Source organism: Triturus cristatus, chromosome 9 (genome assembly GCF_964204655.1).
Source record: "Triturus cristatus chromosome 9, aTriCri1.1, whole genome shotgun sequence".
Lineage (NCBI taxonomy): Eukaryota > Metazoa > Chordata > Amphibia > Caudata > Salamandridae > Triturus > Triturus cristatus.
In genome coordinates this window covers 1,136,697,657-1,136,719,435 of record NC_140592.1, presented here as the reverse complement: position 1 = coordinate 1,136,719,435, position 21,779 = coordinate 1,136,697,657, and the positions used below count along the sequence as shown (strand labels likewise).

The 21,779-nt window shown below is 46.4% G+C and overlaps 1 protein-coding gene across 1 annotated transcript in view; it reads left to right on the top strand.

The window, feature by feature from the left end:
* The window catches only part of SNAP23 (synaptosome associated protein 23), a 200,675-nt gene that overhangs the window by 111,592 nt on the left and 67,304 nt on the right, over nt 1-21,779 (top strand). The window contains exon 4 of the mRNA XM_085627067.1: nt 5,002-5,050. Coding sequence (XP_085483193.1) covers nt 5,002-5,050 — 49 coding nt within the window. The remainder of the gene's footprint in view (nt 1-5,001; nt 5,051-21,779) is intronic.

The following is a 21,779-nucleotide window of genomic DNA, read 5'->3' as shown; positions in this document are numbered from 1 at the left end:
GCGACCGTTCCTCGAGCCAGATCCTCAAATAGTCATGACAGCAGACGCATCGCTCTCCGGCTGGGGAGCTGACCTACTACATCACACCATGCAGGGCAGGTGGACACCTCAACAAAAGTTACTCCACATCAACCACCTGGAGTTACTAGCCATATTCCTAGCCTTAAAAGCATTTCAAAAACACATATCAGGCAAGGCTGTCTTAGTCCACACGGACAACATGACCGCCATGTACTACATACAAAAACAAGGCGGGACACACTCTCTAGGGCTCTCAACTCGCACAGAGCATATGGAGGTGGGCTATACCTCAGAACATTTTTCTCCTAGCCCAACATGTCCCAGGAGTCCAAAACACAATAGCCGATCTGTTGAGCCGTCAAACACAACAAATCCACGAGTGGGAACTTCATCCACAAGTTCTCCAACCGTTTTTTTCAGATGTGGGGGCAACCATAGATAGACCTCTTCGCCACCCAAGAGACCGCCAAATGCCCAATCTTCGCCGCCAGGTATCCTCACCCATCGTCCAAAGGCAATGCGATATGGATGAACTGGTTAGGCAGATTTGCATACGCTTTCTGCCTCTCCCACTCATTCCACTAGTGGTGCACAAACTATAGCAACACTCCTTAACGCTCATCCTAGTTGCTCCAATTTGGGCCAGACAACCATCGTACACCACACTGCTGGAACTCTCTGTAGTTCCGCACCAAAAACTACACCTCTCTCCACGCCTCTTAACCCAGAACCATGGAGAGAGCCAATACCCAGACCCAGCTCAGCTCAACCTAGCAATCTGGCTCCTGAAATCCTAGAATTCGGTTACCTTAACCTTCCTCCTGACTGTATGAACATCATCAAAGAAGCTAGACTGCCTACCACTAGAGCATGCTATGCAGCCAAGTGGAAAAGATTTGTGATATACTGCCATAACAACACTGATCCCCTAGATGTGTCTATCCAACACATCATAGGCTACTTACTACACCTCCAAAGATGCAACTTAGCCTACACGTCTATCAGACTGCATCTTGCTGCCATAGCAGCATATCTACAAAATGGACAACATCTCTCACTTTTCAGAGTACCTGCCATAAAGGCCTTTATGGAAGGACTCAAAAGAATAATTTCCCCCATAGTACCACCTTCATCTCTGTGAAATTTAAACATCGTTCTCACAAGACTAATGGGGCCTCCATTTGAACCTCTACATAAACGTGAGCTACAATTCTTAACATGGAAAACTACTTTCTTAATAGCCATTACTTCTCTACGAAGAGATGGTGAACTGCAAGCACTAACCATTCAGGAACTCTTTCTGCAGATGCATCTTAATAAGGTTGTTCTCAGAAATAATCCTAAATTCCTCCCAAAAGTCATTTCTCCCTTCCACCTCAATCAATCTGTTGAGCTGCCCGTATTCTTCTTGCAGCCACAAACAGTCGCAGAGAGAGCTCTTCACACCTTAGATGTCAAAAGAGCACTACTGTACTACATAGCGAGAACACAACCTTTTCGTAAGACCAAACAACTATTTGTGTCTTTCTCACCACCACACAAGGGCAACCCCATATCAAAATCTGGGATAGCTGGGTGGATTGTCAAATGCATACAGATTTGTTACCACAAAGCAAAACGTACATTATCTGTTCCTCCTAAAGCCCATTCTACACGAACGATAGGGGCTTCAATGGCATTTTTAGGGAACATTCCCTTAGATGATGTCTGCAGAGTAGCTACATGGTCTACACTGCACAAATTCACAAAACACTATTGTGTCGATGTGCAAACTAAACAACAAGCTAGTGTGGAACAAGCTAGTGTGGAACAAGCTAGTGTGGAACAAGCTAGTGTGGGCCAAGCTGTACTCAAAACACTATTTCAAACTACTGCCACAGATAATGGTGGTCGCCGCTAGGAGGGGATACTGCTATACAATCTATGTACAGTGTGTAATCTGCAGGTCATATGCCTCGAACGGAATATGCTACTTACCAGTATGCATCTGTTCTTGTAGAGCTGCAGATCTACACACGCCCACCCGGCTTCCTTTATCTGTTCCAGTATTATCTTACTTAGATACAGCATACATGGGCATCTTTCCTGTTTCTTACTAAGCTCCATCATTTCCCTGCTGGCGAAAAACAATCTGAGGATGGAGCCGATGCCCATGCGCACTCTGATCCAAAGGAGGAGTCACATACCTCGTGACTTCCAAAGACTTTCCAAGACAAAAACAAGTGCAAACATCCGGGCCCAACACCAGATGGCGATCTATGCACAGTGTGTAGATCTGCAGCTCTACATGCCAAGAACAGATGCATACTGGTAAGTAGCATATTCCTTACCTATAAGGAGACTTTCCAACTATAGGGTCACCATCCTAATCAATACGAGTCCAGTTCAGCTATACCCGTTCTGAGGCTTAGAATGAGAAGAAATAAAATGAAGCTTTTACCCTTCAAGTTTAAATGTGTACACGTGGGCACACCTTCAACTTATCCTTTTAGCAATTGAATCCTTTATCATGCCTGCAACCTATAGTTCTGTTTAACATTGCAATTAAAAAACAGTAATTATGTTAGAAATGTGATTAATATTCCCTTGACCCTACCCTATTTATTCATATTTGAATTTCTTACAGGATTTTCAAAAAACCCTCTTGTTTATATGAAGGAAATAATTATCAAAGATTATAGCTGATTGTAACCTATTCAGCACACTGACACCACAGTTCCATAGTCTACACTTTTACATACATCTCACTGTAATCCCAATCTTTAGGTAAGATTGAAAGAAATCTGCCTTCTAATGCAAATGTTTGTTAAAGACCATACACACTTTAAGGATTGCTTTTGCACCACCCTTTTCACACTATTGCTGTGTTGGTGGGGTCATGTAGTCTTCTTCTCCCTGAATGATTGCCAGTGTTGGTCACAAGTGCCTCTACAGTGCTGAAAGGAATCATGAAGCTTATGTATCACCTCCTTGTGAAAGCATCGTCCTTCCACCCAGTGCCTTGTAAAACAAGGGGATATGTCTTTAACTTAACTTTAACAAGAGCCTAGAGGCCTATACCGCACACTATTTGAGACAAAGACTTCCTAGGAATTTGGGGTACCTCTTTGCTTGAATCCGATACCTGGAACAGATAATATGTCACACCCTTGCAAAGTCGTTGAGTGGGAAGCCTTGGAAATCTTGTCCTATTCACTGAGGGATCATTACCAGCAGATGGCTGGATTTATCCTTTAAAAACTCCTGGTTTGACCCAGTCCAACTAGAGAAACTGAACGGAAAGAAGACTACCCTGTGTGAAGCCCGTCTTCAGCTCTGTCTCTAGATTGTTTCCTTGCAACTTTCTCTGGGACTGATGACCTTATTGTCCAGCTGAAATGAATCGAGGTCCTAAAGGAAATGCCTGCTTGTAGCTGTGGAACTTTAGTGTTGTGGCTGGGGGTGCAGAAAAACATTTGGACAGAAAAAGGTGTTCCTGCTGCAGAGAAATCCAGAGAACCTATTGAAACCGAACATTTTGTTGTCTACCTGAACCAGAAGTTGTGGGAAGCCTCCTGAAACTAGTAACAATGGGCGTAGGCCTGGAGACAAGATTACTTTTTTGTAAAAATGTTTCTTGCACAGTTGAGTTATGCTACTAAAAGCGAAAGAACATGCAGTATTTTTTTTTTTTGTTGCATCTTATTTTCTAAAGACATTTTTGATCTGATTAAACTTCTGAAGGTGAGGGGGTGGAGCCGATGTACTTGCTCACTGCTTGTTCCCCATAAGGCTTTTTTGAGACAGCAAATCTTTCATTCCACTGCATGACACTGACTTTACTAACAAGTAGTTATAATGTGAATTTGGGGCTCTTCAACACCAACTCGAGGGATTCGCGACTGATTAGAAAATGAAGAAATATAAACAGATAAATAAGGTATATATAAATAAAGAAGCAACATGTAAAACTGAAAATGTTAAAATATCCTCTAAAGGCATTAGAAATTGTAGGCTAAAAATGAAGGTGGTATCCTCAGATTGATTTGTGGGTGCAGTCAAATAGTATATAATAGGGCGATGGATGGCCTCAATTGAATTTAGAAAATTATATTTGAGAATTAAATAAAATACTCTACCATTTGTGTATTTTTTTGATGAATGTTAGTTTTCATATTTTTGTGTATTGTTTTGCAGTTCATATCATACAAATTGCTTAGACCAGAGTCCCAGAATTCCAATAATGGCTCGTTGAGGTCCACTGGTTCCAGTAATGATTAAGTGGGGGTCCACACAAGGCAAACGCTTAACTACTGCTCTATATCCAGTTTACCTCAATTTAGTTGCATTGTACATAAGAAGTAAAGACTTTAAAGGTCTAAACCGAGCAATGTAATAACTGCATTGTTCCCAAAAGCATTTATCTGGGGAAAGCTTTGCTGATTGAGCCATGCTACTAGGGGTGAGTCTTGAATTCCTTGCAGAAACCAACTTATGTTTTGGTGGTTTGATGTTCTTTGGCCTGGCAGGATCCCGGTCACTGCTCGCTTTAAAACTGTAACCTTTCTCCCCTTAACTTAACCATCAAATTTCCTTTCGCTCTGAAAAAAAGAGCTTGCTAGTTTCTGAATCTCAACTTTTTAATGCTTTTTTTTATACTAACCCAGCCAAATGGAAGTGCCCAATCTCTTTAAGCTTTCCAGTTCAACCCCTTTCATTCTTGTATTTTCATGTGTTGGTAGATTACTAATTTCGAAACCGTGTTGGCATCTCTATTTTCCACAACGTATGATCTAATTTACCCCATGACACCTTTTATCGCTTATTTGTACTACATCCCCATTCCAGAACTCCTTTCCGGTTCAGGCTTTGAAGCACCTACATTTAATGCTGATCACTTTAGAAATTATTGATATTTTTGGTGGGTTCACTTCTCTCTGAAGTGTGAAGATGTATAGTTTTCAAAATCAGAATATCAGGTTTTGCTTTATTTTGGTTTAGAGTGAGGATGCTGGTGTCAAGACCATCACGATGCTGGATGAACAAGGCGGTAAGTTCTACTTGATTCTCATTGACCTACCGACACTTGACAATTTCCTTACATTTTTATATAATACACAAGTAACTCTTTAATTGTCTTTTATGATAACACTCGTATTCAGACAACACTGTATGTATGTACATATTTCTTTGCTTTTAATTCATCAAAGATCTTTCTATCTCAGATGGAAATTCTGAAGACATAGTAGGGGACAGAATCTGCATGCATCTTGCAAGGGAATAGCCAGCAGAGCCTTTTCATTACACACCAGCATGCTTTTGCACCTCTGCCTCCGATTCAATTTATGCTACCGAGTGAGCAAGAGTATTCTTTGCAGTCAGTTTTAGGCACAATTATAGCTTTTGCTCAAGGCGCGCTCTGTGTTTTGAGGTGAAGTAGCTGTTACTGATCTTCTTATGCTTATTGTAAGAAATACATCTTTTTATCCTTGGGTTTGTTTTTATTTATTTATTTTCTTGCATATGCAACACCTTAAAACATAGTCATTCTGCAGTGTGTGCACACAGATATAGCAGAAACTGCAGTTAGATGCTTTGGCTATGGAACAGAAGTAAATTGCTTTTAATTGTCATTTAATCAGTAGTAGTGAAGTTATTCCTATGAGATTTCATTAAAATCAGTTCCAAAACCCAATTTCCCTCCACAATCTCAACATTCACTTCATGTCAGAAGGTGCATAAAGATCTGTTTTTACAGAACTAGGGTCCTCTAAGGGAACAGACCAAAATCTGTATGACGTTTGACATGCTATTTCTAAGTAGGAAAGGACTATCCAAGATTTGTCATTGCATGCAGGCCCGGAGGGATCCCGACCACAGTGATGGTAGCCAAGGTTTTCGTGCCTCTACTTTTGACTTTCTGCAAAGCAGCAAAGTGGTGGCAAAGCCATACATTCACCTAATATTTGCTGCCTGAATGTCCAGACAATAAATGAAGCCAGAGTGGGACAGCAGGCTGTACTGCGAGATCTGTAACGCATCTTAGCACAGTTATTTACTGCTTTTCAATTCAATCAATCAATCAAACAGTATTTATAGCGTGTGGCTAATCACCCTTGGGGGTATCCAGTTGCTGAGGTCTCGGAGGTCTCTAGTCAAAGAGCCGAGTCTTGCGGTCCATTCTGAAGCCTGCCAGTGTGGATGATGGTTGTCGGCAGAGGAAGAGGTCGTTCCAGGACTTGGCAGTGAGGTAGGAGAAGGAACGACCTCCTCTTTGGCTTCAGTGGATGAGGGCAACGTGAGCAAGGGAGGGTAAAGCGCAGTTGTCTGGCAGGCTGGTGGAAGTTCAGGCAGTGGTTGATGAACGCTGTGCCCTGGTCGTGGAGGGCTTTGTAGGCTTGGGTCAGCATCTTGAACTGGCATCTCTTCTGGATGGAGAGCCAGTGGAGGTTCTTGAGGGAGGTGAGGGGAGGAGGGTGATGGGGTCAGTTTGTTGTGGGTCAGAGATAGGGGAGCCACCAGGTGTTCTTCCACTGTGAGGTGTTCTTCCAGATAATCAACACTTCTGTCTTGTCTGTGTTGAGCTTTACGCAGCTGGTCCTCCTCCATCTAATGATGCTGGTCATGGCGTTGGGGAAGTTTGTTCTGTGGTGGTGGGGTCTTCCATGAGTGAGAGAATGACTTGGATGTAGTCCGAGTAGGAGATGATGTTGAGTCCATGGGACTGGACGATGTGGGTCAGTGGTTTCATGTATGTGTTGAACTAGGTGAGGCTGAGACGGTCTTTAGGGGACACCACAGATGATGCTCATGGGTTGAAGTGTGAAGAGCAGTAGGCGAACTCTCTGGGTACATCCTGTGAAGAATTCAATCCATTTGAGGGCTTCTCCCTGCACGACAATGTGGTGCAGTCTTTTCATGATGGTGTGGTGGAATACAGTGTCGAACGCCACCAAGAGGTCGAGGAGGATCAGGGCTGCTGTTTCACCCCGGTACAGGAGGGTTCTGATGTCTGTTGCGGTGATCAGGGCGGTCTCGGTGCTGCTGTTGGAGCGGAAACCTGATTGGGAGGCCTTTAGTAGATTGTTTTTTTCTAGCTGTTCAGTGAGCTGGTGGTTAATGGCTGTCTCAAGTACTTTGGTGGGGACCAGGAGCAGTGAGATGGGTTGATAGTTTGAGTTTGCTGGGGTCGACAGAGGGTCTCTTCAGCTGTGGTCTGACCTCTGCGTGTTTCCATACGTCCTGGAAGGACGTTGTGGTGATTGATGCATTGAGGATGGTGACAAGTGCACTGCTAATTTCTCTTCCAGGGGATCCTCATCAATAGTCATAAGCATTAGAATATTCCCGCCCATGTGCGGGATCCCGGAAACAGTATATTATATGTGCCCCACATATATATATCCATACATATATACCTATATGTATACACAAGCAATTGCAGCCCCTAACACCCCAGAGCTGAACCATGCTGTAAGGAATTTCCACTACATATAAGAAAATAGCATTATAAACATGAGAAACAACATTATAACTTGTTTGGAAACTGTTTTAATGCTTAGAAAACAGCAGAAATTCTTAGAAAACACTGAAAGCATAGGAAGCTCCCAGGCTGCATTGCAAATACCCAGTCTAAAAAGACTGAAAAGCTAACTCATAGCTACATAGCAAAAACTGACACCGTGCCTTTAAGGCACACCTGACCCCCACCTTCCCATCATGCCTCAGGGGTGGCAGTTAGGTCAGTTGTTCTTTCCGGCTCCTTCTGGAAGGATCCTGGCAACAGAGCTCCACTTTTTTCTGAGTTTCTCAGAAAATATTATCTGTTTTTTCAACTGTTTTTTCCCTTACTTCGACGTTTTTCATCTAAGTCAGTAAGAGGCTGCCTTTTTTAGGCATTTTTGGGCATTTTTTCCATCTTAAAATGCCCTCTCTTTTCGATTCTTGCCCTGCATGTGGCAAGAAAAAGGCCAGGACTGACTCTCATAGGGTCTGTATCCTGTGTCTACCGGAGGATCATGATTCCAGCACATGTCCTCACTGCCAGGGACTGTCCAAAAGAACTTTGAAGGACAGAGAGCGAAGTCGCGCTTATGGCCTGGCACAACCATCCAGAGGCCGATCTCCGGTGAGGAAGGGCTCCAAGAGGCATAAAGATTCATCTAGAAGCAAGTCCTCTCGTCCTTCCGCCTCAGCGTCGGGCTCGGCGCTGAGAAAAGATGTTCCGGTAGGTCGTGTTTCGAAAAAGAGTTTCTCGACAGCGGGCTCGCCGTCGAGAGCAGGTACGACGTCGACGTCGAAGTCCAGACCGCCATCGTCAACTCGGCGACGATCGGCGTCGAGATCCAGAGCCTCTCCGCCGTCGTCAACCCGGCGACGTTCGGCGTCGAGAGACACCACCCCTCCGCCGTCGTCAACCCGGCGGCGATCGGCGTCGAGGAGCAGGGAACCTCCGCCGTTGTCAACCAGGCGACGATCGGCGTCGAGGAGCAGAGAGCCTCCGCCGTCGCCAACCCAGCGGCGTTCGGCGTCGAGGAGCAGGGACCCTCCGCCGTCGACGACATCTCAACGTCGATCGGCGTCGAGGAGCATGGACCCTCCGCCGTCGTCAACCAGGCGACGACCGGCGTCGAGGAGTGTCACCCCTCCGTCGTCGAGGGCTCCATCCCCTCTGTCGTCGAGGCTCCATCGGCGTTCGACGTCGAGGCAACAGGATCCTCCGCCGTCGTCATCCAAGCGACGTTCGGCGTCGAGGTTGGCATCCGTCTCGACGTCGAGAGTGGCAGCATCTCCGCCGGCGTCCCCGCGGCGTTTGGCGTCGAGGGAGAGAAGGCCTCCGTCGTCGGCTTCACATCGCCGCTCGACGTCGAGGCGGCAGGCTTCGCCCACTGAACATGGCGCCGGTCCACATCGAGACGGCGTTCGACGTCGAGAGAGTCCCGGCGAGAAAAGAGACGACACCACGGATCGACGTCAAGACCGCGTTCGACGTCGAGACAGGCCTCGGACAGGTCGGTGGTCCTGGTGACAGAGTCGGCGTCTCGCCATTCCTCCTCCCACTCAGGGGCCTCTCCACGACCGGCAAATCCACGAGAACCTGCGGTTCAACCCCGTAGGTCTTCTCCTCAGACTCAGACCATTAATCTGTCGCCCAGATGGCTACTGCCAGCACATCATTGGCAGGACTCAGGGCCTACAAAGAGGATGCGGGAATACATCAGTCCAGTGCATGATTCTCCGCTGCAACGGCTGGTGGCGGCTGTGGACAGAGCTAGTCCCCCCAGGCCAGCACGTCAGAGGTCTCCGGACGACAGGCGACGCAGATCGCGCTCCCCCAGACGGGAGGAGCATTCACCTGGTTCACGGGCTCGTGATCATCGCCGGAAGCGCAGAAGGACTCCATCGTCCTCTTCCTCGTCCTCCAGGTCCTCCATCAGGGACTATTCTCCCACGCTCTCGGGCAGCCCAGTGTCCAGGGTCTCGCCCGTAGACGACATCAACACCTACCAGGAGGTGTTGCAGCGGGGAGCACAGAAGCTGGGGATTGAGATGTCAGTCCCCCAAGTCACCACCTCGGTGATTTTTGAAACACTTCACCAAAAGTCTGCCTCTCGTCCGCTGCTGCCTTTGGTCCCAGGAATCATGGAACCAGTCATGGACACTTTTCTCACCCCGGCGACTGTCAAAGCCGTTCCGGCTCGTATCCTGAAAAAATACAAGCCAGCTACCTCTGACCCCGTCTTTGTGAAGATAGACCCACCTGCGGACTCTGTCATAGTGGCAGCGGCAAGGAAGGGTCAGACGGCGTCGGCCTCCTCTTCCGTCCCTCCAGATAAGGAGAGCAGAACCCAGGACTCATGGGGACGCAGGGCCTGCTCTTCTGCGGCAGCGGCCCTCAAGATCTCCAGCGCGGCGGCGCTTCTGGGCAGGTACGACAGGGCCCTCTGGGACTCGATGGAGCGTTTCAAATCCAAGCTCCCCAAGGAGGACCAAAAGGACTTTGAGGAGATTGTTACGGAAGGGGCACTGGTGGCTAATCAGTCGATTAGCACAGCGGCGGATGGTGCGCTAATCTCAGCCCACTCTTACACACACGGCGTCTGCGCCAGGAGGTCGTCCTGGTTACGTCTGACAGGGCTCAAGCCAGACGCACAGCAACGGATTTTAAACCTCCCGTTCTCTGGCAACTCCCTCTTCGGCACTCACACGGATGAGGAGATGGGGCGCATGAAAACGGAGCTGGACACCCTCAAAGCCGTGGGCTTGGAGAAGAAAAAGGAATTCAAGCGCCGTTTTCGACCCACCCAACGCAAGGGGCCTCAACAGAGGGTTCAAACCCCTCAGTGGTCTCAGAGCAAACCCCAAGGGAAAACCCAGTTTCGAGGCGGAAAGTCTGGCAGGGGCAGAGGTGGACACCAGCAACAGTCCTCCACTACCACAAGAGGAGGAAAGTCATGAGCTGTGGCTTCCTCTACGGCCGTTGCCCACTCCAGTGGGAGGAAGTGCATCACAACATCTAGCGGAGTGGGACAGCATCACAAAAGATCGCTGGGTGCTGAATATACTGCGTCATGGATATGCGCTACGTTTTCGAGCGCGTCCCAGAGACATCCCGCCAAAGAGGTCCCGTCCTCACCACCTCAACCTGCTCAAGCAGGAGGTGAGGTCCCTTCTGAAAAAGCAAGCCATAGAAAGGGTTCCTCCTTCGCAGGTCGGAAAAGGAGTGTACTCCCGGTACTTCCTGGTGCCCAAGAAAGATCAAGAGCACAAGTTTCGGCCGATTCTGGACCTTCGTCTCCTAAACAAAGTCATCGTCAAGGAGAAGTTCCGTATGTTGGCGCTTCACCAAATATGTCCACATCTACAAGTCGGAGATTGGATGTGTTCGGTGGACCTCCAAGATGCGTACTTTCACATTCCAATAGCGAAACATCACCGCAGGTACCTACGGTTTGTGGTTGGAGGCAAGCACTACCAGTACAAAGTGCTCCCATTCAGACTCAAGTCGGCCCCGCGAGTCTTCACCAAATGTATGGCAGTGGTGGCGGCCTGCCTACACAAGCAGGGTCTCTTCATCTACCCGTACCTGGACGACTGGTTACTGAAGGCTCCAACCCAGCAGCAGGTGAAGAAAGACTTCCAAATCTGTCTGAGACAGTTGCACGCTCTCGGCCTTCACGTCAACATGGCGAAGTCCGTGCAGCAGCCCACTCAGTCCATCCACTACCTTGGCTCCGTTCTGGACACAAGCGTGGGAAGAGCGTATCCTTCGGAGGAGAGACTGTCTTCAATGAAGAGAAAATGCAGGCTTATGCAGCAGATGCGGAGGCCGTCAGTTCGGCAGGTAGCATCTCTGCTGGGTTCCATGGCGTCCTGCATTTTTCTAATTCCCCACGCCAGGCTGCGAATGAGACCTTTGCAGCAAGCTCTGGAGGACCAATGGGATCAGTCCACAGGCCGTTGGGGAGATCGAATCTCTCTCTCCCAGGTAGCGAAATCTTCCCTAGCATGGTGGACTCGTCAGAACAATCTGTTGGTGGGAGTCCCGTTTCACCAGCCACTTCCGGTGCAAACAGTGGTAACAGACGCGTCGCTACAAGGATGGGGGGCCCACATGGGGTGCCTCCAGATACAAGGTCAGTGGTCTGCAAAAGAACAGGGCTACCACATAAATATGCTAGAGCTTCGAGCAGTCCATCTTGCTCTAAAGGCGTTCCTCCCAGCAATCGAGACCGACTCAGTCCTGGTGCAGACCGACAACACCACGACCATGTTTTACCTGAACAAACAGGGCGGGACTCGGTCACGCCCCCTCTCCCTGGAGGCGCAGGCGATCTGGCACTGGCTGCTCGCCCGGAACCTCTCGGTGGTGGCAGTACACCTTCCAGGGGAGTTGAATATCAAGGCAGACGCACTCAGCAGGCACTTCGAAGATCAGCCCGACTGGGTGCTGCACGACGACGTGGTGGCGGACCTATTCCGTTGGTGGGGTCATCCAGACATAGATCTGTTTGCAGACGACGAAAATTCAAAATGCCACGCCTTCGCGTCCAGATTCCACCGTCCAGGGACCAGGGGGAATGCTCTTTTGATGGACTGGTCAGGGACATTTGCCTACGCCTTTCCGCCCCTGCCTCTGATTCCGAAGGTGGTATCCAAGCTGCTCAGATCCGACATGAAGATGATCCTCATAGCTCCGGACTGGCCGCGCCAGTGGTGGTACCCGGACCTTCTTCATCTCTCAGTTCAACCTCACAGGCGGCTGCCTTGCAGGCCGGACTTGCTGTCCAAGATGGGCGGGAGGATTCTGCATCCCAACCTTCCCTCACTGAACTTAACAGCATGGCTCCTGAGGTCCTGCAATACGGACATTTAGGTCTACCACCTGACTGCATGCATATTCTCAAGGAAGCGAAGCGACCCTCCACAAGAGCGTCTTATGCGTTTAAGTGGAAGAGGTTCTTCATTTGGTGTAGGGAGAATCACCATGATCCTACAAAGGGGCAGGAGGACGTCATCCTTCCGTACCTCCTTCACTTAGCTAGATCAGGCTTGAAGTATGCATCCATCAGGGTCCATTTGTCTGCCATTACAGCTTACAGGAGGTCTCCCAGTCAACCTTCTTTTTTCCAGATGCAGGTGGTCAAGGACTTCTTGCAGGGGTTGAAAAAAGTTTACCCCCCTGTTCGAAACCCTTCGCCTCCGTGGGAGTTGAACTTAGTGTTATCCAAGTTGATGGGCCCACCTTTTGAGCCGATCCACAAAGCTTCTTTACAGCATCTGTCGTGGAAGGCCGCTTTTCTGGTAGCCATTACATCGGCACGCAGAGTAAGCGAAATCCAGGCTCTGTGTACTAAAGAACCGTACACAGTTTTTCACCAGCACAAAGTGGTCTTAAGGGCACATCCATCCTTTCTCCCTAAGGTAGTGTCTGATTTTCATATTAATCAGTCCATTTCTCTGCCATCCTTCTTCCCGAATCCAGCGACCCCGGCTGAGCGGTCGCTCTACTCCTTAGACCTCAAGAGGGTACTTAAATTCTACCTGGCAAGTACCAGAGGCATTAGGAAGACGGACCAGCTGTTTGTCAACTATGGCGCCATGAGAACAGGCTTCCCAGCGGCTAAACGATCCATTTCCAGATGGATTGTTTCCTGCATTACCCTAGCCTACCAGCTGGCGAAAAGACCCTTACCTTTGGCCCCTAAGGCTCATTCTACTAGGGGGAAAGCGGCCACAGTAGCTTTCTTGCATGACGTTCCAATGGCAGAGATCTGCAAGGCGGCCACTTGGAAATCGGTCCATACCTTTACCAGGCACTACTGCCTCGAATCCGATTCCAGGGCGGATGCCCAAGTAGGCCAAGCCTCCTTGAGGAACCTGTTTGGGTAGCTGAGCTATCTGAGCATACTGTTCCTTCTCTGTTTATTTTCTTTCCTTTGCCCGCAGGGGGATGAGGTGAGGCTCGCTATTCTATTCTAATGCTTATGACTATTGATGAGGATCCCCTGGAAGAGAAGGATTAGTTACTTACCTGTAATCCTAGTTCTCTTCCAGGGGTATCCTCATCAAAGTCATAAGCAACCCTCCCGCCTCCCCGGGCAAAGGTGTAATAATTTTCAGAGGTTGTTATTTTTCTTTGTGCCATGACTTTTCAGTCTCCGCAAAGAACAACTGACCTAACTGCCACCCCTGAGGCATGATGGGAAGGTGGGGGTCAGGTGTGCCTTAAAGGCACGGTGTCAGTTTTTGCTATGTAGCTATGAGTTCGCTTTTCAGTCTTTTTAGACTGGGTATTTGCAATGCAGCCTGGGAGCTTCCTATGCTTTCAGTGTTTTCTAAGAATTTCTGCTGTTTTCTAAGCATTAAAACAGTTTCCAAACAAGTTATAATGTTGTTTCTCATGTTTATAATGCTATTTTCTTATATGTAGTGGAAATTCCTTACAGCATGGTTCAGCTATGGGGTGTTAGGGGCTGCAATTGCTTGTGTATACATATAGGTATATATGTATGGATATATATATGTGGGGCACATATAATATACTGTTTCCGGGATCCCGCACATGGGCGGGAATATTCTAATGCTTATGACTTTGATGAGGATACCCCTGGAAGAGAACTAGGATTACAGGTAAGTAACTAATCCTTCTTTGCATCCATGCATGATGGTGCTCCGGACTGAATGGAGGTCATGATGGTTGTGGTCCTCTGCATCCAAGTGGTAAGCAGGTGGTTGTGGGGGGCATCTGTTTGTGTCCGGGGTTGTCGATGTCGGTCGGTTGTGGATCAAAGTTGCAGTAGATGGCGGATATCTTGGTTTGGAAGTAATGTGCTAGAGTGTCGCAGAGTTCTTGAGAAGGGCGGACTGTGTTCTCGGTGGCTGAAGGGCAGGAGAACTCGCTTGACGATGCTAAAGAGTTCCTTGATATGGGTGGTGCTTGCGTTGATGCGATCTGTCAGGAAGTCTTTCATAGCTTCTTTCAGGCATTGGTGGTATTTGCTGAGGGCTGATTTGAAGGCTTCGAGGTCTGTGAGATTTCTATCAGAGCGCCATTGTCTTTCTAATTGCATGCATTGGTGTTTGATGGTCCAGATGTCTGGTGTGTACCAGCTGGCATGTTTGGTGGATCTGCTAGTATTGACGTCTTTATACGGGCTACTTTGTCGTCGCAGCAGGAGATCCAGACAGAGAAGTTCTGTACGGTCTGTTCCAGGGTGCTAGAGGTGTCAGGCTTGGTAGTACTGAGGGCAGACGTCCACTGGGTCTCTGTAATTTTGTTCTAGCTGTGGTGGGCGGAGCCCAATTGCTTGTTGGTGGCACCCCGGGAAACTGTGATGGTGAAGTGCACGATGCCGTGGTCGGTTCAGGTGAGCTTGGTGACGTGGCTGAACTTGACTCTTTTGCTGGCTGTGAAGATGGGTGGGTCCAACTTGTGTCCTGCGCTGTGTGTTGGGCAGGTGACCAGCTGGGCGAGTCCGATGTTGCTTATGCTTTTCAGGAAGTTGGTGGAGTTGGCGTCTTTGGGGTTGTCCAGGTGGAAGTTGAGGTCCCGGAGGAAGATGTAGTGCTTGGAGTCGATGGCTAGACGGGCGAAGAATTCGGAGAAGTTGTGCCTGGGACCAGGGGGTCTAAAGGCGAGAATTCCTCTAATGGTAGTCATGGCACCGGTTTAAAGCTAAGGTGCTCCATGATCGGTGTAGTGTTGTCTTCAGTGGTGGTGCATGAAGGTCACGTTGGCTGTGGGGATGATATCCCAGATTTCTCTGGCATGTTTGCAGAGTGACCAGGCATTGAGCAGAATGCAATGGAGCTGTTATGGGGTGTCCCATTCCCACCGTGCCAATCATGCCACTGGAGTCAAGCTAGCCTGGCTGATGAGGGATGGGCTGAAACTGGTCCCAGGATGCTTGTTTCTGGTCCTTGGAGGACATGGCCTGACAGTTCGGGCAGGACTGTTCCCATGGGGAGCAGGGTCTAGAATGATTTGCATATGGCTGGATCTAGACTGGAATGACATGGTGAGCAAATAAATGATGGATTTAGGCCCGGATCTCTGTACTGGGGGTGAATGCTTGACATTGTTCAGCATTCCGTCCATCAATTGTTCTTTTTGCAGTTGCGAATTGTGTGGCAATATCACATGGCTTTAAAGGGAACCCGTTCTTTCAAAGGCAGTCAATGCAACTTTGGCAGAGCAGGAGCTGAGGGGAAGCGTCTAGGCAGATATACTAGAAGACGAGCCGCCATGTACTGCACACCTTGGAGTCTCATTAGTCGTGACTGAGAGACCCCCAGATATAGTAAGTTGCAGTAGTCCAGTTGGGACATAATCTGAGACTGGACATCTTTCTTCCAGGCTGTCTCTGGCAAGAAAGTAAGGATTTTTTTCAGGGATTTAAAAAAATCCTGAATTTGTTCTTCTAGACTTGTGATTTATTTTCATCCAGTCAGCCACCTCTGTCAGCAGGCAGAACATAACCTATTTGTTGTAATTAATTATTACTGTAAGTTTATAGACTGTTTTCTTAATGTCACACTTGTTGTTATACAATGGTTCGCTCCGCCCCCCCCTGCCAGTCTAATTTGTGTGGGAAGGTAAACATGAGGAGATGTTTGAAAGGATTAAACAGCAAATTGTCGAGTCCCCGGCTCTAGGCACTTTTGACTCTAAAAAGAAAACCATTCTAACGACAGATGCATCCAATAAAGGATTGGGGGCCATGCTGTCGCAGAAAGGGGATGGAGAAGAAACGGTCATCGCGTTTGCGTCCCGCATGTTGACTTCATCTGAGCGCAACTACTCAGTTATTGAGAGGGAAGCATTGGCCTGTTTTTGGGCGGTGCTCCACTTTAAATTTTTTCTGTGGGGCACGAGATTTGTAATACACACAGACCACAAGCCTCTCACCTTCATGTTTTCTCCCAAACAGGCTCAGAGTGTATCTCCACGCATAAGTAAATGGGTCCTAGGGTTAGAAAATTATTGTTTTAATGTAGAATACTTGCCAGTTCCGGAGAATGTCATAGCGGACTACCTATCGAGGGCACCCTTAGAAGGCAGTCCGAATGAAGAGGTGCTAGATGTCCCCATATTTCCGATCCATCTCACGTCAATTACCAATGGTGAGTGGGAAAAAGGAATGAAGGAGGATACAGCCATGGAAACTTTAAAGAAATTCATCACCAAAGGATGGCCAGAAAAAATATCGGAAGTTCCTGACAGCATCAAAGACTTTTGGGAAGTGAGACTAGAATTGTTCCTCCTCGAGGGTCGCATACACCGCGGGGATAAAATAATTCCTCCAAGGGATATGAGGAGCAAAATAATTGACTTAGCCCATGAGGGGCATTTGGGCAGAAGCCTCACGAAGAACAAGGTTAGGAGCTGTTATTGGTTTCCTAAGATGGATTCCATGATCGAGGGAAAAGTTAAGGAGTGTATCAGCTGTTCAAAGAGTGACAAAAGTAAGATCCCTCACAGAGCTCCACTGTCACCCGTCAGTGTTCCTATGACCCCATGGACAAAGTTAGCCGTAGATATCATTGGGCCCATGGACAAGTTAGGCCCACAGAAGCGGTTCATGTTTGTTTTGGTGGATTACACCTCCCATTGGGTCAATTTCAAGTTCACGGCATCCACGACAACCAATAACCTCATCACGTTTTTGAAGAACATTTTTATATATGAAGGTATCCCAAGCACCTTGGTCACAGGCAATGGGGTGCAGTTCGTCTCTGAGACTATGAAGGAGTTTTTGGAGGAGCTTAATATAAGGCATGAGAAGACTGCACTCTATTGTCCGAAAGCCAATGGCCTAGTGGAGAGGGTGAATAGAATGGTGAAGGAACACATCCAACTAGCAATCACCAATGGCTTGAATGTGGAAGACTCGTTAAGAGAGTGGTTGTGGGCATACCACACCGCTCCCAATATGGTTACAGGAGTGTCTCCCTTTGTGTTCTTAAGAGGGAGGGAGCCGGGTACCAAGATGTATCCCAGGTGGTTGGGTGGTGGGAAAAGTGTCTGTCATGATCTAGACCAGAGCAGAAGGAAAGTTGAGGGTCATCAACGGAGGTACAAAGCCTGGTATGATGGTAAACATGGGGTGAAGGATGTGGAATTCGAGCAAGGTACGCTCGTGAGGGTCAAGAAACCAACACATGTGACACCAGGCGCGAGTAAGTATGGGGATTCCACGAGGGTAGAAAAGGCAGGAAAGAATGTAGTGCGTCTGGAAAATGGGCAGACATGGAGTAAAGAGAGTGGTGAACGCGACCTGACCTTAGAGGTGTATGCAGCTCTATGCAATGTGTATAGACGTCAGGCTTGCTTTTCCTACAGAGGGAGATGTGTTGTAATTAATTATTACTGTAAGTTTATAGACTGTTTTCTTAATGTCACACTTGTTGTTATACAATGGTTCCCTCCGCCCCCCCCTGCCAGTCTCCAGTTGTTAGTCCCTCCCATGGAGCTCATCTTAGAATGTTGGTGTACTAGCCCTGTCAGATGGAGAGTGGATGATCAGGAATAAAGAGACGTGGACTTACCATCTTTGGAGTCTGTATCATTTACCTTATAACACTATTCTTCTCCAATACTCACCTCTTCCACAGTTGCATCCCTTCCTCAAGAGTAGAAACCAGCCTTCTCTTTTATAAGGAAACCAAAAAAGAAGAGATTCCAACTCAGAAAAAAGCATAGCAAAACACTGATTTGGACTAATCTTTTCTGTAAAATGGCACGGGCCCCCTCCCCAGCAGACAGAATCCAGACTTGGGTCACTGTTTCTGTTTTTTACACCTCTGGTAAGGTGGCAGAAAGTTGTCTTTTTCTGGAATTGCTACCAGATGGAGTAGGTTGAATCGGTTGATACCTTCTTAGAACAGGAAGATGTGAGGATTCTTGAAATATTTTATTCACCTGCCTATGGGTTCTCTTTTCTATGCTGGTGGCTTTCTCAGGTAAGATAATCTTCTCCTGTTTGGGAGCAGAGAAGACGATTCATTGCAGATTTTGTCAACCCATGACCTTATTGGTTTGTAAAGCCACCTAATACCAGGCAAGACACTGCTCCCATTAGAAAGTACAGCAATGTATGCGTGGCACACATTAAAAATAAAATGTTGCGGTTTGCCTTACAGCACTAGGAGCAATGTGAGCCTCGATCCACAATGCTATCGAAATGTGTCACAGACATAATACACTCAGGGTTATGCTAACAACTGCAGAAATTCAGTGTAACAGATGACACTTTTCCAGCACCACCATCACTGTTGCACGTAGTCCATGACCAACTCAATATAGTCTTCTCCTCTCTAAGGCTGCCCACCACATGCGCCTGTTTGGGACTGGTTTCATTTATTTACAGACCTCCGTTAAGTGTGCTGTAGGATTGTTTTTCCTATGTTTTAGCTGAAAATGATTTTGGTCCAGAAAGTATGCCGATAAGTCCCTTCTAGTGGTCTTCCATTGATTGCAACTGAAGGAAATTAGAAGTTAGACTTGCACACGTTTCTGATGATGCTGGATCTCAGAAGGAGTCAATTTCACCTAAAACCTGCAGTCCTACTGTTTGTTGGAGTAACATGCAATTCTCTGATCTCTGGAATTATAATTGCTGTATTGAAAAGAAGCTGGCAGTGCAGAGTTTTTTTCACCTGAAAAGTGCACATAAGGGAGCAAACAAGGCATCATCATTGAATGCTCAGGATTTCGATTTTGTGAAAGTGGACTTCCCCTGCAGGGAAGAAGATAATCCAGTGGGATGACTACATAACTCTCTTTGGAGAGTCATCATTAGATTAATAGAGAAGTGTTATTTTCTATCCTGACCTGGCAGACAGCATTACTTGTATGACGACAGTGAGCAGAAGATACAATCCCCAAATCAATGAGGGTTTTATTATCTCTTTCAATATTATCTGATCTGGGTTTTTCATATACAAGGTGCTGGTACCAGAAAATAGTATTGCTTGCCATCCCCTTTAACTATAGGGGGAGTATTTCACATGCAGTCAGAAGTATATACTTGGATCATATATTAGAATAAAGCCATATACATGCCTTGGTAAAATCCATTTGTCCTCCCAACTTTGAGCCTCCACTTCCACATGTTGAGTCCTTGTTCTCTGAAGCAAACAGTTTAGGGCTGTTTTTAGTACATAATAAGGCAAGTTGCAGGAGCAGAGGAGTTGAATCAAGATGTTCCCAAATCCCTCATCCACTGTATAAAGGGAGCTTTTCAGGGCACCTGTTCTGCAGATTGAGGTGATGGCACATTGTGCTCCGAATCTCATACGTGGAACCGCCTAATGCAAGGACAAATGTTTACAGTGTTGTTTTCATGTCTTGTGTTTTATCCCCTGTTCTTTGAATTAATCTTTTTGAAAAGGGCCCCTTTGCATTTATACCCTGATGCAGTCTAAATCATGGGCTGGCATCCTTGTGCAAACTCTGTGTTCAATTACCAACCTACACCCGTGCAGGTGGCAAGTCATCTAACTGACTTGTTTGCATGTTTTGCAGTGGTCTTATGGATCCATCATTGCATCCTAATGGACTTTCAAAAAATTACACTATTGTTGCTGTGACCTGCAAACCATTTTCCTAGTGAGTTGGAGTGTGAGCCTTTGTATAGAGTGAGGGTAACTATTTATATAACATTCACTGTGGCACTAATCCAATGAATTTCAATATAAAGGTAGCACTGATTCAGGCATATTCATGTCAAACTACTCCTCACTATTATTTCAAATTGACTGGCCGGCTTCTGCAATCTGTGTTGGAATATAACTTCTAAAGCAGCTGGTTAGGTGAGTACGTTGTCCTTCATCCAATCTTTCTTCGGAAGAATACTACTGAATGATCTTTGCAAGCCTAATAAATGTGTTTCATGATCCCGTCATATAAAACAGCTCCAGCTTGGAATATATAGAAACCCTCTCTGCTCCTTCCTAAAAAAAAAAAAAAAAGGACGTTGTATTTGTTAAGGGCTTTCACAAATTACGTTTGCACCTTTGACCAAAAAGCTTTTGTGGAAAAAAGAAAAATGTAAAACAAAATTACTGTAACCTCCGCTGCTGCTAGACGGGTTTCAGGTACACAGATCAGGCTGAGATTAGAGATCAATGCATGATTTTTTTTTTGCACCTGAATCTTTATACTTTATGCATGTATAATCATTCTAAACATTAATTTAGATAATTAATGGTGTCCTAGCAGTTCGTGATTGTTTCAGCTCCCAAAATGGCAAGTCATAGAACTTTCATCAGAACTAGAGACACTTGTTTTATGTTGAGCATTTGCAGTTACCAAAACCTATAACAAATTTAACATCTACAGAAGAAGTAAACACTACTGACATGCAGGGGCAAACATGCTGTCAGTACTAATTGAATTATGGTTACCACTATATGACAGCCAAAAGACACCATAATGTGTTCACAATTGTTATGTATGCTTAAAAAAGTGAGGGTATTATGGGTGAAAAAATACCCATACAGCCTTGCAATATAAACAGTTTTTACCTTTTTACCTCTTCATCTCAAGGACCTCCTTACCCCTTGCTTTGGATATTCCAGCACTCTACTATAGTAATAAGAAATTGTCTCTCTCTTGTGTTTTCAAAATAGTCATTTGTAGGGGTGTGCGAAATTCAAGCAATTTGCTTTTGTATAATTGACATTTTGTGAACATTGTGGGCAATTACGTGAAATGCAAATTCCTCATTTAGCACTACATTGTATTGCAAAATGTGTTCATGCGTAAATTTTTCACGTGAGAACGCATTTCATGGTTAGAAAACTAGCGGAAAACAATTGCCATGAAAAATCTGCTTGCATTTTGGTTGTTTGTGTCATCATTGAGCCAAATTATGTTATAATTACTCAATGTGGTGTAACAGCATAACTTCAGGAATTTCACATAATTCCTGAAATAATGCAAACTACGTCATCAGCATTCAAATGTGACGCGGGCCTAATAATTTGCTAAATACTCAAAAGTAGTGACATAAAATATATGTACACATTCTTTTTTTTTTTTTTTTTTTTTTTTTTTTTTTTTTTTTTTAAACCTTTATTGACATTTCAATAAGAACAAGTATGGGCCTACAACCCCCCGGGGCCGGCCGCTAAGCAATCAGATCAAAAACGGGCAAGTATAAACACAGGCAGCACTTCGGGGAGCAGAATCGTAATGCTAATACTGTGGACAGCATAAGTAGGGCACCAGGAGAAAAAGGTTTTCAGTTTATAATGAAACAAGGTAGAAGGAT